This window comes from Hemiscyllium ocellatum, chromosome 23, assembly GCF_020745735.1.
Source record: "Hemiscyllium ocellatum isolate sHemOce1 chromosome 23, sHemOce1.pat.X.cur, whole genome shotgun sequence".
NCBI lineage: Eukaryota > Metazoa > Chordata > Chondrichthyes > Orectolobiformes > Hemiscylliidae > Hemiscyllium > Hemiscyllium ocellatum.
In genome coordinates, this window is record NC_083423.1 from 55,513,542 (window position 1) to 55,531,426 (window position 17,885).

General features: G+C 43.0%; 1 protein-coding gene across 2 annotated transcripts in view; it reads left to right on the plus strand.

Annotated features, from left to right (window-relative positions):
• Positions 1–17,885, plus strand: part of plxnc1 (plexin C1) — a 176,250-nt gene that overhangs the window by 8,274 nt on the left and 150,091 nt on the right. Inside the window, exon 1 of one of the 2 annotated variants that reach the window (XM_060843029.1) lies at positions 11,385–11,488. The exons of the other annotated variant lie outside the window; for it this stretch is intronic. Coding sequence (XP_060699012.1) covers positions 11,408–11,488 — 81 coding nt within the window. The 5' untranslated portion in view covers positions 11,385–11,407. Of the gene's footprint in view, positions 1–11,384; positions 11,489–17,885 lie in introns of those variants that run through there. 2 annotated transcript variants of the gene reach the window in all.

Here is a 17,885-nt window from a genome sequence, read left to right on the forward strand (position 1 = left end):
GATCAACTCGAGCTATAGTTTGAGCTATGTATACTTGGCCTCCAGCGCCTCTCTGGGAAATGTGTATTGCAGATAGAATCCCTACACAGTGTGGAAAGAGGTCATTCAGCCCATCAAGTCTACACTGAGCCTCCAAAGAATGTTCCACCCAGATCTAGCCCCCACCCAAACCCCATAGCATTTATCATGGCTAATCCATCTAGCCTGCATGTCTGTATTCACTGCACGCAATTTAGCATGTCCAACCCATCACACACACACGCACACTCAGACAACCCACCGGCTCATCTTTGTGGGAGGAAGCTGGAGTATCCTGCAGACACGGAGAATGTGCAATCTCCACGCAGTCACCCATGGCTCGGATCAAACCTGGGTCCTGGGCTCTGAGAGGCTAACCACAAGAGCAGTGTGATGACAGAGCTTTCAGACATTCTCAACTAGCTTTGTAAGGATGGATCTATGGGTAATGATTAGTGTGGACAACCTACAACATGGCCTTGCAATGTGGGGGCTGGGACCCAAAGTACGGTGGCAAGCTAGAAATGTGGTGTTTTAAGCTCTGAGCCAACAATGGTTCTTTCTCTGATACGACAGGTCAGCGCAACATCGAGGGCCGAAGGGCCTGTATTGCGCCGTAATGTTCTATGTTCTTCTCCACCCTACTGTCATAGGTTGTCTGCTGACTAAGGCGTTGTAACAATTTTCAAGCCTCAAAGAGTCATAGTGGGATAAGTTTAAGAACTACTGGCCTACAACATTTGTAGAGTTAAAGGTGGTGATTGGGATCAAATACATCTTTCTTACTGAGCTGGCCCAGAGTTACTGAGCTGAATAGCCTCCCCTATTGGAACATTGTCAAACTCCAATGCATATCACCTGACATCACAACTTCACAAACTAAATGGTTATTAATTGCATTTCTATTAGAGAAAAGAGTGCTCCAATATTGTACCAATCTAGAATTAAAATTCAAAAAGCTGACATTTTTGGAGAACCTTTTTAACCTTGGGATATTACAAAACTCTTGGGATGAGGGATATGTATTGACCTTCTCTACAAAGACTGCAGTAGGATTTTTAAAAATCCCAACATTGGAGTACAGATGGGATCTAGGTTTCATGTATCACAGCATCTTTTGCTAAAGCTGTAGAAGAGGATATCTTTCAGTGTATGAAATGATTCTCTTGGTCCTTTAATATATTTTTGGTGAATGGGGTGACTCATCTGGAACAAACAGACGTGTAAATTTGTTTATTTAATTGCCTTGCCACACCAAACACACCCAAATCTTTGCCCTTTGGTTCATAGATGCATGTTTTTCCACATTTTACTAAGGGCTGACTCCTATAAGATGGAAAGAATATTTGAGGTTTGTCCTCATCTCCCTGTAAAATCCTTGAACGGTAAGGTTTGGGGCCTAGCTTTGCTGCTCCTCTCCCTTGTAAAATTGCTGTCTCTTGTGTAAAGCTGTAAATGTTTTTTGTAAACTGTTTTGTAATTTGTTTAATAAAATTAAAAAAAAGGCCAAAAGAATAGATCAAGTAGCACGGGTCTCATACGATGAAAGGTGGTAGCAGCCAACCAGAGGCTTATTTAGACAAGTATAGTCCCCTCCAATTGAAACAATTCATATTAAAATAACTATTCCACTATCCTTATGGGAAAATGGTAGAAAAGAAATTGACAATCTGCAGCTGTCTGTATTTCTAATCTTGGAAGCAAAACGCACAATAATTTGCAACAAAATTGCTGGCGATTGTTCAGAATTACTGAAAAAGTACGTCACTCGCTAGCATATTTAACTTAAGTTTCAAAAATTGCAGGAAAATGCACATTATACTCAACACCATGACTTCTAATTCCCAGAATGGTTTTCCATTAGGAATTTCAAGAACATTTCTATAACACTTTTAATGGGAGAAAATGTCTCACCGTCATTCAGAGAGGTGTGATCAAAATGTTAAATAAAAATAAAGTGCTGGAAATAGTCAGCTACTCTGGGAATCGCCTGGGAAAGCAATCAGAGTTAATGGGCCAGATTTTCATTGAATCGGAAGGACAACAGAGCGATTTACTAATGGGTGGTGGGACCTAATTCTGATTCCTACCTGCATTCCTGCACACCGAAGTTTTGTTACTGCAAGATAAGACTGCTGGTAGTGAGCCCATATCCAGCATTCTCGATCCGGCAGGCTTCCTTGTGGGGTTCAGCTTTTTCCAGCCTCCTGCAGTTTTGGTGAAAGCAGGCCAGCTTCCCCCCCATGATCCATAGTCTGGTTTTGGGAATCATCTAAAAGGTAACTTCAGAAGGTAGGAGCCAATCCCTTTGCATTCCTGTTTATTGGCAAACTGTAGAATCCCTATAGTGTGAAAGCAGGCCATTTGGCCCATCAAGCCCACACCAACCATCTGAAGAACATCCCACTCAGATCTACCCCAGTAACCCTGCATTTCCCATGGCTAATTCACCTAATCAGCATGCCCCTGGATACAATGAGGCTATTTAGCATGGCCAATCCACCTGACCTGCACGTCTTTGGATCGTTGGAGGAATCCAGAGCACCAGGAAAAAACCCATGCAGACACAGCAAGAATGTGTAAACTCCACACAAACAATTGACTAAGGGTGGAATTGAACCTGGATTCCTAGCACTATGAAGCAGCAGTGCTAGCCACTGAGCCACCCCTACTCTCACTCCCAGGGACCCCAAAACCCTCCATGTCAATTTATGGTTATATCATGATCGTGATCAAGCATTATTCACTACATATACAACCAATTTAGTCTATAAGGCAAAATCACAATGGTCCCTGAGGATGATAGGGCTGCTCTCAGTGACATGGTGATATCATCTGAGGGTGACCACACCTCAGGTGATGGGAGAGGTTGAGAAAGAAGAATTGTGGTAACCTCAGCATGCGTTGTTAGCACCTCTCTAAATTGCAAACCAGCCAACTGAGCTAACTGACCCTCCCAATGTAACCTGTAACAATGGAATTTATGAAACTGCCTAGAAAAGGAACACGCAGTGTGCCAAGGAGTGGCAGATGGGGTTTAATTTAGATAAAGTGTTGCATTTTGGAAAGGCAAATCAGGGCAGCACTTACACATTTAATGATAAGGTCCTGGGGAGTGTTGTTGAACAAAGAGACCTTGGAGTGCAGGTTCATAGTTTCTTGAAATTAAAGTCACAGGTAGATAGGGTAGTGAAGAAGGTGTTGATATGCTTTCTTCTATTGCTCACGGCATTGAGTACAGGTGTTAGGAGGTCCTTTTGCAGCTGTACAGGCTGCGTAAATTGGTTGTATATGTAGTGAATAATGCTTGATCATGATCATGATATAACCATAAATTGACATGGAAGGTTTTGGGGTCCTTGGGAGTGAGAGTAAGGGTGGCTCAGTGGCTAGCACTGCTGCTTCATAGTGCTAGGAATCCAGGTTCAATTCCATCCTTAGTCAATGGTCTGTGTGGAGTTTACACATTCTTGCTGTGTCTGCATGGGTTTTTTCCGGGTGTTCTGGTTTCCTCCAACGATCCAAAGACATGTAGGTCAGGTTAGGCCACCTATAGGGTATTGCTTCCAATTCTGGTCTCCCTGCTATAGGAAGGGTGTTGTGAAACTAGAAAGGATTCAGAGACGACTTACGAGGATGTTGCCTTGTTTGGAGGGTTTGAGCTATAGGGAGAGGTTGTATAGGCTGGGGCTATTTTCCTTAGAGTTGGAGGCGGAGGGTGACCTTATAGTGATTTATAAAATCATGTGGGGCATGGATAGGATAAATAAACAAGGTCTAGTACAGAATGAGAGGGCATAGGTTTAGGATGAGAGGGGAAATAAAAAGGAAGCTAAGGGGCAAATCTTTTCACACAGAGGGTGGTGCGTGTATGGAATGAGCTGCCAGAGTAAGTGGTGGAGGCTGATACAATTAGAACATTTGGATGGGTATATGAATAGGAAGGCTTTAGAGGGATATAGGCCAAATGCTGGCAAATAGGACTAGTTTATATTGGATATCTAGTTGGCATGGATAAGTTGGACAGATGGGTCTGTTTCCTTGCTGAATATCTCTGTGACTCTATGTTCTGGATGGTGTCAACATTCTCCAGTGTTATTGGAGCTGTACCCTTCTCAGCATATTACATCACACTTCTGATTTCTGTCTTGAAGATTACGGACAGACTTTGGAGAAATAGGAGGTGAATTACTTTCTGCAGAATCCTCAGCCTTTGACCTGCTTTTGAAACCACAGTATTTATATGGCTGGTCCAGTTGAGTTTCTCGTCAATGGTAACCCCTTAGGATGCTGATTGTTGATGGCAATTGTTACTTGCCTCTTACCAAGCCCAGATATTGGCCAGATTTTGTTGCATGTGAACATGGACAGTTTCAGAATTTGACGAGCAGCAAGTAGTGCTGAACATTATCCTTCATTGGCAAACAAACCCACTGTGACCTTACGATAGAAGAAAGGTCATTGATGAGGCAGCTGAAGATGGTTTGGCTTAGATCACTATCCTGAGAAATTCCTGCAGAGATGTCCTGGGAAAGAGATGATTGACCTACAACAACCGCAATCATCTTCATTGTGTTCTTGCTTCCATATTCACAGAAGGTTAGCCTTGTTCCTTAACCCCTCACTCCTGAATATATTATAACTTTTACAGCCGAAAGAGTGACAGTTTAATTCAGAATAAATGGCTTTTTGTCAATAGATAACATTTCACTATCCTTTCGTATTCTCAGATCATAGTAAGTTAATTCATTCATAGTTCATTCATTAATTAAAGGTTTACTTATTTAAAATTAACTTCCCAAGGTCCAAATTGACACAAATTTGATCATTTCTGTTTTTCTAAGTAAAGTGCATGAAGTTAAAAGAAACCTGGAAAGAACAGAGCTAAAATCTTAGATTAGGATCTTCACTCATACTTAAAGTTTAACAATCAAAGTTTATGCATTGGGTGTATAAGATATGCGCTGTATTATTCTTATATCTTGTAATTTTACATCATAATTTAGTTGGGATCGAGCTCCATAACCGCCAGTCCCTGTGACCTCTGTTTGAGGGTAAACAGGGTTGGAGCTGGATAGTGATTTTATGAATAAGCCACAGAATGGATCATGTATTTTTGAGTCACTCTAGACCACAGTTGGATAAAGCACATGATTACCCAACATATACAATATTACCAACATTCAGAAATTAGCTCTAGGTTGGTATATCAATTATCTATTGTCAAAGTAACACTGCTGTAAAGGTCATTTAAGAGGCATAATAAGAAGATACTGGATTAATGGTGCTGGAAAAGCACAGCAGTTCAGGCAGCATCCGAGGAGCAGTACTGCTCCTCGGATGCTGCCTGAACTGCTGTGCTTTTCCAGCACCACTAATCCAGAATCTGGTTTCCATCATCTGCAGTCATAATAAGAAGATAGTGTAGATACTGGAAATCCACAATGAAAACAGTAAACCCTGGAAGTACTCAGCATTATCACCAGAAAGTACCAGAGTTAACATTTGAGGTCAATGGCCTCCTTTCAGAATGTTGTGTTTTAAAATTCCTATACCAGAGTTTCAACCACTAATTACTAACCTCAGACACTAATCCAAGATATGCAGCCTCGCAACTCTCAGGGTACAGTCTGTATATCATATTCTCGCAGAGTTGACTTGGTGCCTAAAGCAGTTCTAGTGTAAGGTCATCGACCTGACAAATGAATGTTGTTTACATCGACATATGCTGCCTGACAGGCTGAGTCTCCACAGCCTATTTGATTTAAAGAGTTGGTTTGTGATATAACAGGATTATAAAGCTATGTTATTAGCTAACACTTATCAACAAGGAATTACCAATGGTGACAGTATGCAATTATCTATTAAAGGTGTGTGTGTGTGTGTGTGTGTGTGTGTGTGTGTGTGTGTGTGTGTGTGTGTGTGTGTGTGTGTGTGTGTGTGTGTGTGTGTGCTCACACGTGCATGCATCTTTTCTTGTATGGTTCTATGTTCAAGGGAGACTCCTGGAGAAGAAAGCAGGTCAAGAATTGTCTTCAGACTCTAGCATCTTTATAACACATTAAGACTAAATACAACACATTGTATTAAAGATATACCAGGCTCTAACCTTAGTGTTACATTTTTGAAAGACTGTTCCATAAACTGCCACCTGATGCTAGTCAACCTATTCCACATGCTTTTCTGCACATGCATCTGTCACTCACTCACGTGGCTAGACTCAGGTTTCTGCCTAGCACTCTTTGTTTTTTTCTTCTTTGTTAACACTGCTCACCTTCTCTGGTTGCAGCTTGGTGGCATCATCACAATGTTACTCCAGGGTCCTAAAGCCCTTACATAATAATCAAAATTTATGAGTGAGGACAGGTCTTCAGTGAAAATTCAGAAGAACCTGAGGAGTAAAATGTCAAGAACACTTTATGGAACCTTTCAGACTGAAGATGAATGAACACTCATGAAGGTAAAAGTGGGTGCAGCATGAAGTACTAGTTATATTAGTGAGTAATTGACAAAGGCAACAGTCCAAAAGTTCCTTTGAGACTTAAACATAGTGCTCCTAAATGTTTAAAAGATATAAGTTCCACCAACCCCATTTGTCATAGATGGAATCTGAGATTTACACTCATGCAGTAGCATTCATGGTATTGCTATAAAAGGCAGAGAAGATACAGGTGATAAATGTAACCACTGAATCGTAGCATCAATACTTCACAGAAGAAGCCTGTTGAGTCTATGTCATCTTCATGCAAAAGTAACATACCTAGTCCCACATGTCCACCCTTTCCCCAAAAGCCTGACAACCTTCTCCTCTTTAGATAATTGTCCAATTCCCAATGGAAAACCAGGTTTGAATCTGTCTGTATCACACTGTCAGGCAGTGCACTCCAATCCAAACCAGAAAAATAGATTTTCCTCATGTTGCCATTGCTACTTTGTCAATTACCTTCCATTTTGATTAACCTGGAAATTCTCCAATTGTTGTGGTTCTGTTCGCCGAGCTGGGAGTTTTTGTTGCAAATGTTTCGTCCCCTTTCTAGGTGACATCTTCAGTGCTTGGGAGCCTCCTGTGAAACGCTTCTGTGCTGATTCCTCCGGCATTTATACAGGTTTGAATCTGCCGCTTCCGGTTGTCAGTTGCTGTCCGCTGCAGTGGCCGGTATATAGGGTCTAGGTCGATGTGGCTGTTGATAGAATTTGTGGATGAGTGCCATGCCTCTAGGAATTCCCTGGCTGTTCTCTGTTTGGCCTGCCCTATAATAGTGGTGTTGTCCCAATCGAATTCGTGTTGTTTGTCATCTGAGTGTATGGCTACTAGGGATAGCTGGTCGTGTCGTTTCGTGGCCAGTTGGTGTTCATGGATGCGGGTTGTTAGCTGTCTTCCTGTTTGTCCTATGTAGTGTTTTGTGCAGTCTCTGCATGGGATTTTGTACACTACGTTGGTTTTGCTGCAATTCTCCAATTGCCTGGAACTGGGTGGCTTACCTGGCCATTTGTGGGACTTTGTGTTGTTGGCTGGTCAGTATTTATTGCCTGTCCCTGGATGCCTTTGAGAAGGTTGTGTTGAGCTTCTTTCTTGAACTGCTACAGTTCCTGTGCTGTGGATTGACCCACAATGCCATTAGGGAGGGAATTCCAGGATTTTGGCCCAGCAACAGTGAAGGAACGATGATATATTTCCAAGTCAGGATGGTAAGTGGGTTAGAGGGTAACTTGCAGGAGGTGGTGTTGCCAAGAATCTGCTGCTCTTGTCCTTTACAGCCTGGATGCTGCCTATTACACTGCCACCATCTTAATGACTCATCTTAATGAACTAGGGCTTCTTGATGCCACATTTGTTCAAATGCAGCCTTGATGTCAAGGGCTGTCCCTCTGACCTCACCTCTGGAATTCAACTCTTTTGTGCATTTTTGGACAAAGGCTGTAATGAAGTCAGGAGCTGAGTGGCCCTGGCAGAACCCAAACTGGGCGTTACTTAGCAGGTGCTGCTTGATAGCATTGTTGATGGCACCATCCATCACTTTACTGATGATCGAGGGTAGGCTGATGGGGTAGTAATTGGCTGGGTTGAATCTGTCCTGCTTTTAAGTATAGGACATACCTGGGCAATTTTTCATATTGTTGGGTAGATGCCAGTATTATAATTGTACTGAAACAGCTTGGCTAGGGGAGCGACAGGCTCTGGAGCATGAGTTATCAGTACTATTTCCGGAATGTTGTTAGAGCCCATAAACTTTGCAGTATCCAGTCTCTCCAACCGTTTCTTGATATCACATGGAGTGAATTGAATTAGGTGTCCTTGTGCTACTCCTGGTATGCCCCCCTGCCCTCTCCACGGTTGATCCTTGGCTTGATGGTAATGGTTGAATGGTGGTTATGCTGGATCATGACATTGCAGATTTTATTGGAGTACAATTCTGCTGCTGTTGATGGCCCACAAGTGACTCTTAGATATTCAGTCTTGAGTTGTCAGGTCTGTACAAAGTCTGTCCCATTTAGCACGGTGATATTGTCACAATGAAATTGAAATTATTGAAATCCCCCATCCAGAATACATTTTGCACCTTAGAGTGTCTTTCAAATGTTGTTCAACTTGAAGGAGTACTGATTCATCAGCCAGGGGAGGACAGTCCATGGTAATGGTGGTACAGTGACTCAGTGATTAGCATTGCTGCCTCACAGCACCAAGGTCTCAGGTTCGATTCACACCTTAGCTGACTGTGGAGTTTGCACATTCTTTCTGTGTCTGCGTGGGTTTCCTCTAGGTGCTGCGGTTTCCTCCCACAATCCAAAAATGTGCAGGCCAGGTGAATTGGCCATGCTAAATTGCCCAAAGTGTTAGGTGTATTAGTCAGAGGGAAATGGGTCTGGATGGGTTACTCTTCGGAGGGTTGGTGTGGACTGGTTGGGTCGAAGGACCTGTTTCCACACTGTAGGGAATCTAGTCTAATCAGCAGGAGGTTTCCTTGTCCATGTTTAACCTGATGTCTTGAGACTTCATGGGGTCTGGAGTCAATGTTGAGGACTCCCAGGGCATCTCTGTCCCAACTGTACTGCCTTGCTGAGATTGCATGAGATTGGGTGAAGTTCTGTCAGATGTGGAAGGATCCTTTGGGGCCTTGGATGGAGGTGTGGGCGCACGTTTTGCAATTCCTAAGGTGGCAGGGCAAGGTACCGGGAGTGGGGCGTGGGATAGTGGGGGGCATGGACCTGACCAGATAGTCGAGGACAGAAAGGTCTCTCCAAAACGCTGATAGGGGTGAAAAGATCTGGACCAGTTAATTTGAAAGTCATTGTTATTATTTTGTATTTTCTCTATTATTTATTAGTCTTTTGTTTTTGGAATTGTAATTTTCAGGATGAGACTTATATACTTCAAACATACTCCAGTTGGTCTTTCTGAGGTTATGGAACAGAATGTTGTTCCTTTTCTGTCATTTTTAGATACAATACTGACCTCTAGTGACAGCTCTTAGTGACACCGGCCAGGGTCAACAAATTCTCATCCGTGTTAAAAATTAGAAGAACATGAGGTGGCCAATCAGCCTATTGACTCACTCATTAACATAATGACTGATTTGTACATTGACTCCATGTGGCTAACTTTGTCCCACAATGCCCTTGGATGACAAAATTCCATCACTTTCGGAGTTGAAGTAACAATTGTTGGAAAGTCTGTTTTCTTGTCTGTCTTGTTAACCCTTGATTCCCATGCCAATCAAAAATCTGCCACAAGTATACCCAGGTCTCAGTGGACTTGAAACATTAACCCACTCTCCATAGCTTCCTGAAGTAGAGAATTGCAAAGATTAATGAACCTCTAAGGGAAGAAATTCCTCCTCATCTCAGTCTTAAATGGAAGATCTCCCATTTTTAAACTAGATTCCTTAATTTTAGATTTCATGTCAAGACCCCTCAGAATCATGCATGATTCAATAAGGTCACCTTCCATTTTTCTAAACTTCAATGAGCATCAGCTTCCCTCATAAAACTGCCCTCATAAAATGGTCCTACATCTGAGGAAAGTAAACACAACCCTCCTTAAATGAGGTGTTCAAAATGGTATGAGGTACTGTATTTTAGTGCGTTCTCAACAACTCCCTGTACATAGGTGCCAAAACTGCTCTAGTTTTACAGTGCATTCTCTTTGCAATATTTACTTCCTAATAACTTGCTATACCCGAATGCTAATTTTTCTGATTAATTTTCAAGAGGATGTAGCTCCCTGTGTCCTCCTATCCCCAATTACCGTAAATAATATTCTGCTTTTCAATTCTTCTCAGGAAAGATCGAATACATCACCATTTCCCCCTTGTTTCCACTCTGAGCATGATCTATTTCCAAACTTAGTTCCTTGAGAACCAGCATTGAGAATATTTAGAATTTATCTCCTCGACCCAGCTTCAAAGCCAGTGAATTATCACTTTCCAATTATGCTGACTGTTTTCCTGAGTATCTTGGAACCTGTAATATAAAATAATGTCTGTGAATGGATTAATCTAGGAGCTAAGCTGTAGGTCTGCCCCCTCTGAAGTAAGCCACAACCACAGAGTTGGGCATTGGGCAGTTTATAGGCTCAGGAAGGTCTGCATTCTTGTATTTGCGAATAGACATATCTTCCCCTCCTCATATTTCCGTCAATGTAAAGTAACCTGCGTGTAGTTATCTTTATGTCATAAACCTCACTTGTTCTTTAAAAAAAAATGCTTTCTTACAGAGACAAGGTTGGGAGTTCAGTGTATGCAGAAGAACCCAATCATTCAATTTTACAATATTAGCCACTGGAGGGGACAAAATGCATGGGGCCTGGAGGGGGTGATTGAAGGAAAATTGTTTAATTGTTCTTAGATTCTCCTTCTGCTGGCCATCACTGAGTCTTTTGTGTCTTTAATTTCCTTTAACAGACAGGTAGAACAAGTTTGCAAATTCCTACGTTGAGGACAGTTTGATTTATAAATATTTAGATGCTGTCTCTAGAAGCATTAGACCAGAAGACCATATAGCTCATCTCCAAGCTCCGGGACCTAGGTCTCTGCTCCCCTCTCTGTGATTGGATTCTTGACTTCCTGACCAACAGACTGCAGTCAGTAAGGATAGGTGACAACACCCCCTCCATCATAATCCTCAAAGTTGCATACACAACCCCCTACTATACTCCTCGTACATACACAACTGTTTGGCCAAATTCTGCACCAACTCCCTTAGAGGTTCACTGATGACACTATCGTTGCAGGTTGGATCTCAAACAATATCGAGATGGAGTACAAGAAAGAGACTGAGTGCTAAAAAGCATAATGTGAAGACAACAATCTTTCCATTAATATCAGCAAAATGAAGGAGCTGGTCATTGACTTCAGGAAGTAGAGTGGAGGGTACGTCCCTGTCTGCATCAATGGTGCTGAGGTGGAGATGGTTGAGAGCGCTCCTGGGAATGGTCAAGAAAACACAGCAACACTGCTACTTCCTCAGGAGGGTAAGGAGACTCGATATGTCTGTAAAAACTCATACAGATGAACCATAGAGAGCATTCTCTCTGGATAAATCACAGTGTGGTATGGCAACTGCTCTTTTTAGATTAGATTACTTACAGTGGGCAGCACGGTGGCACAGTGGTTAGCACTGCTGCCTCACAGCGCCTGAGACCCGGGTTCAATTCCCGGCTCAGGCGACTGGCTGTGTGGAGTTTGCACGTTCTCCGCATGTCTGCGTGGGTTTCCTCCGGGTGCTCCGGTTTCCTCCCACAATCCAAAGATGTGCAGGTTAGGTGAATTGGCTATGCTAAATTGCCCGTAGTATTAGGTAAGGGGCAAATGTAGGGGTATGGGTGGGTTGCGTTTCAGCGGGTCGATGTAGACTTGTTGGGCCGAAGGGCCTGTTTCCACACTGTAAGGAATCTAATCTAATCTAATCAGTGTGGAACTAGGCCCTTCAGCCCAACAAGTCCACTGACCCTCCGAAGAGCAACCCACTCACACCCATTCCTCTACACCTAACACTACAGGTAATTTAGCATGGCCAATTCACCTAACCTGCACATCTTTGGATTGTGGGAGGAAATCCACGCAGACACAGGGAAAATGTGCAAACTCCACACAGACAGTTATCTGTGGTGGGAATTGAACCCGGGCCTCTGATGCTGTGAGGCAGCAGTGCTAGCCACTGTGTCACCGTGCCACCCAAAGAGCAAATGAAACTACAGGGAGTTATGAACATAGCCTAGTCCATCACGCAAACCAGCCTCCTATCCATTGACTCCATGTATACTTTCCACTGCATCAGGTAAGAAATCAACACAATTAAAGACCCCTCCCATCCTTGTTATACTCTCTTTCACTCTCTTCCATCAGGCAGAAGGCATTAAAGTTTATATACAATACAGATTCTTCCCCGTTGTTATCAGACTTTTGAATAGACCTCTTTAATCTTAATTTGATTTCTCTCTGCACCTTCTTGGCAGCTGTAACATTGTACCTTGCACTCTGTTCTGTTATTCTGATGCACTTGTATAGTACAATCTGCATGTAAGGCACGTAAGACAATACTTCACTGTATCTTGGTACATGTGACAGTAATAACTCAATCAAATCAAATCATGACAAAATGGAGACATGGAGTCTTTTAAGGTGGGAAGGCTGTTGCACTGAAGCACATGATTCTGGCTGATTAGGAAGCTCCCACTGCACTGCATTAGTGTATCAGAAGGATTTCTGGTTTTGATCAACAATTGTTTGACCATGTTCTGTGTGCAGCTTCTGTGGTTATCAAGTTTTGGTTTAGGACTTGCTCCAGGAGTGTCAGCACTGGAGATAGATACCCTCTCCAGACCATTCAAAGCCTGCTGCATCTTTAGATCGAAAACCAAAAAGGAACCCTAAGATCAAGAAAATCTCAAGAAGAGACCTTAAAAAAAATTATTTCAATCTCTATTGTTATCAGTTTTTTAGAACCTGTCACTATTCATGATCACCCTCTTTCTCTTAAACATGATTTAAAGAATTTTATAGTATTTTGCTATCCCTTTTGAGTTCCTTTTCATATTTTTTACTTCCTGTTTTGTCACCTTTTGCTCTTCCTTGTGTCTTCATCATTTGTCAAATTCCATGCTATTTTTTGACATTTCATGCGTTTCCTTTAGTTTCACATCTGCTTAACTCTCCACTTGCCTACACCAAATAGACCACTTGCCATAGGGCTGTAAGCTAGTTCGGTCTCCCACTGACATTCTGCCACACAGTAGTGACAGTAAGTGCCATTTACAAGATGCATTTCAACAGCCTGCCAAGGCTTCCTTGATTGCATGGCGACACCACCACGTGAAATTTCTTCCCCAAGCCACATATCATCTGATTTTGAAATAAGTTGGTATTCAATCAGTGTGGCTGAGTAAATATCCCTGGAATCGGCTCTGTAACCACACTGTGGGTGTCCCCAAACCACAAGGACTGCAGTGCCTAATGAATTTGGCTCACCATCAGCTATCCAAGGACAATTAGAGATAGGCAATAAATGTTGGCCTAGCAGCGATGCTCTCATTTGCACCATTCTCCCTACCAACCCCACAATTCCCCAGGTACCTCCCCCTCCAACTAGAAAAATGCAAAACCTGCCAGCACACCATCCCTCTCACCTCCATCCAAGGCCCCAAACAGCCCTTCCAGTTGAGACTTTGGTTCACCTGCTCTCCTCTAACCAAGTTTACTGCATCAGGTGCTCCCAATGAGGTCTTCTCTACATTAGGGAGACCGAACATAAACTCAGGGAACGGTTCGTTGAGCATCGCAGCCAGGCCCACAGGGGCCGACCAGACCTGCCATCACTACCCATTTTAATTCCTCATCCCACTCCCTTTCCAACATAGCCATTCTTGGCCCAGTCCATTGCCACAACAAACCAAACTGCAAATTGGAGAAAGAACACCTCACCTTCTGCCTGGGCAGCCTACAGCCCGGAGGACTCATCATTGAGTTCTCAAATTCCACATTACTTCCCTTCCTAGCTCCTCCCCATCCTTTCCATCGCTCCCTGCCACCAACCAGATTGATTCCTCCCATTGACCAACCAGGTTGTACCCTCTACCTGTCTTCACCTATCCCCATTTCACCACCCTGTGCCTGCCACCCCCTTTATGTGCAGCTCCCCCCACACACCTCCAGTCCTGAAGAAGGGTTACACCTGAAAGATCACCTTCTCCATCTCCTGATGCTGCCTGGCTTGTTGTGTTCTTCCAGCCTCCTGCCTGTCTATTTTGGATTCCAACATCTGCAGTTTTTTTGTCTCTAACCAAGCAATGCCCTGAACCCATGAATTAATGTAAAAAATCTATTTGTTCAATTCACTGTGGACAGTCTCCATTTCATAATTCACTTTGCCTATTTCTTGTGTTTCATTAGTCCTTTTGTATTTCTTCCATACAAACACTCATTCAATGATCATTATCATAGAGTATAAAGTCATAGAGATGTACAGCACAGAAACAGACCCTTCGGTCCAACTCGTCCTTGCCGACCACATATACCAATTAGTCCCACCTGCCAGCACCCGGCCCATATCCCTCTAAACCCTTCCTATTCATATACTCATCCAAATGCCTCTTAAATGTCTCAATTGTACCAGCCTCCACCACTTCTTCTGGCAGCTCATTCCATACACGTGCCACCCTCTGCATGAAAAAGTTGCCCCTCCGTTCCCTTTTATATCTTTCCCCTCTCACCCTACACCTATGCCCTTTAGTTCTGGACTCCCCAACCCCAGGGAAAAGACTTTGTCTGTTTACCCAACCATGCCCCTCATGATTTGTTTAACCTCTGTAAGGTCACCCATCAGCCTCTGATGCTCCAGGAAAAATAGCCCCAGCCTATTCAATCTATTTAGCTTAAATCCTCCAACCCTGGTAATATCCTTGTAAATCTTTTCTGAACTCTTTCAAGTTTCATGACATTCTTCCAATTGAAAGAAGACCAGAGATACACATTTATATCCAATCTGGCTGTTATTTAAATCTGGCTGATCACACATGGCTAAGTATAGTATTTAATAAATTAATATTTAAATCTGAAAGCCAGTTAGAATGCGTTTCTGGAGTATTAACCTATTGCTGGTGTTGTGGGTGTGTGCATTGCACAATAGGATATATTGTACATGAATGTTACAGCATCAGGGGACTGTGGCTGGGTGTGATTTCCGTCTCTCTGTTGAGGTTAGAAAGTAAAAATGCTTTCAGCTGCGTGGCACTGTTTTCTACGGCAGGGAGATTTGCTTCCAAGAACATAGATCATAGAACAGTGCAGCACGGAACAGGCCTTCGGCCCTCGTTGTTGTGCCAACTTTTTATCCTACTCTGACATCAGACTAGCCTACATACTCTTCATTGTACGATCTTCCATGTGCCTGTCCCATGAATCTGACTCCACCACCACTGCTGGCAGTACCTTCCACATAGCCACCACTCTCTGTGTAAAGAACCTACCTCTGACATCTCCCCTAAACCTTCTTCCAATCACCTTAAAATTATGCCCCCTCGTGATGGACATTTCTGCCATGGGAAAACAGTTTCTGGCTATTCACACTATTTATGTCTGTCAACATCTTGCACCTCAATCAAGTCACTTCTCCTCCTTCTTTGCTCCAATGACAAAAGCCCAGCTCTCTCAACCTTTTTTGATAAGACATGCCCTCCAGTCCAGGCAGCATCTGTAAGAATAGTAGGGGATTTTAACTTTCCAAACATAGACTGGGACTGCCATAGATGGAGAGGAATTTGTTAAGTGTGTACAAGACAATTTTCTGACTCAGTATGTGGATGTACCTACTAGAGAAGATGCAAAGCTTGACCTACTCTTGGGAAATAAGGCAGGGCAGGTGACTGAGGTGTCAGTGGGGGAGCACTTTGGGGCCAGTGACTATAATTCCATTAGATTTAAAATAATGATGGAAAAGGATAGACCCCAGACCATAAAAGTTGAAATTCTAAATTGGAGAAAGGCTAATTTTGACGGTATTAGGCAAGAAATTTCAAAAGCTGATTGGGGCAGATGTTCGCAGGTAAAGGGACGGCTGGAAAATGGGAAGCCTTCAGAAATGAGATAACGAGAATCCAGAGAAAGTGTATTCCTGTCAGGGTGAAAGGAAAGGCTGGATGGTATAGGGAATGCTGGATGACTAAAGAAATTGGGGGTTTGGTTAAGAAAAAGAAGGAAGCATATGTAAGTATAGACAGGATAGATTGAGTGAATCCTTAGAAGATATAAAGGCAATAGGAGTATACTTAAGAGGGAAATCAGGAGGACATAAAGGGGACATGAGATAGTTTTGGTAAATAGAATCAAGGAGAATCCAAAGAGTTTTTACAAATACATTAAGGACAAAAGGGCAACTAGGGAGAGAATAGGGCCCCTCAAAGATCAGCAAGGCGGCCTTTGTATGGAGCCGCAGAAAATGGGGGCAATACTAAATGAATATTTTGCATCAGTATTTACTGTGGAAAAGAATATGGAAGATATAGATTGAAGGGAAATAGATGGTGACATCTTACAAAATGTCCATATTACAGAGGAGGAAGAGCTGGATGTCTTGACCTAGAACTCTGTGGGAAGCTAGAGAAGTGACTGCTAGGCCTCTTGCTGAGATATTTGTATCAGGGAAGGTGCCGGAAGACTGGAGGTTGGCTAACGTGGTGCCACTGTTTAAGAAGGGTGATAAAGACAAGGCAGGGAACTATAAAGAACAATGAGCCTGACGTCGGTGGTGGGCAAGTTGTTGGAGGGAATCCTGAGGGACAGGATGTACATGTAGTTGGAAAGGCAAGGACTGATAAGGGATAGTCAACATGGCTTTGTGCGTGGGAAATCATGTCTCACAAACTTGATTGAGTTTTTTGAAGAAGTAACAAGGAGGATTGATGAGGGCAGAGCGGTAGATGTGATCTATATGGACTTCAGTAAGGCGTTCGACAAGATTCCCCATGGGACACTGGCAAGGTTAGATCTCATGGAATACAGAGAGAACTAGCCATTTAGATACAGAACTGGCTGAAAGGTAGAAGACAGAGGGTGGTGGTGGAGAGTTTTTTTTCAGACTGGAGGCCTGTGATCAGTGGAGTACCACAAGGATCGGTACTGGGTCCTTTACTTTTTCTCATTTACGTAAATGATCTGGATGTGAGCATAAGAGGTACAGTTAGTAAGTTTGCAGATGACACCAAAATTGAAGGTGTAGTGGACAGTTAAGAGGGTTACTTCAGATTCCAACAGGATCTTGACCAGGTTGGCCAATGGGCTGAGAAGTGGCAGATGGAGTTTAATTCAGATAAATGCAAGGTGCTGAATTTTGGGAAAGCAAATCTTAGCAGGACTTATACACTTAATGGTAAGGTCCTGGAGAGTGTTGCTAAACAAAGAGACCTTGGAGTGCAGGTTCATAGCTCCTTGAAAGTGGAGTTGCAGGTAGATAGGATAGTGAAGAAAGCGTTTGGTATGCTTTCCTTTGTTGGTCAGAGTATTGAGTAGGAGTTGGGAGGTCATGTTACCGCTAAACAGGACATTGGTTAGGCCACTGTTGGATTATTGCATGCAATTCTGGTCTCCTTCCTATCGGAAAGATGTTGTGAAACTTGAAAGGGTTCAGAAAGATTTACCAGAATGTTGCCAGGGATGGAGGATTTGAGCTATGGGGTGAGATTGAATAGGCTAGGGCTGTTTTCCCTGGAGTGTCGGAGGCTGAGGGGTGACCTTATAGAGGTTTACAAAATCATGAGGGGTATGGATAGGATAAATAGACAAAGTCTTTTCCCTGGGGTCGGGAGTCCAGAACTAGAGGGCATAGGTTTAGGGTGAGAGGGGAAAGATATAAAAGAGACCTAAGGGGCAGCTTTT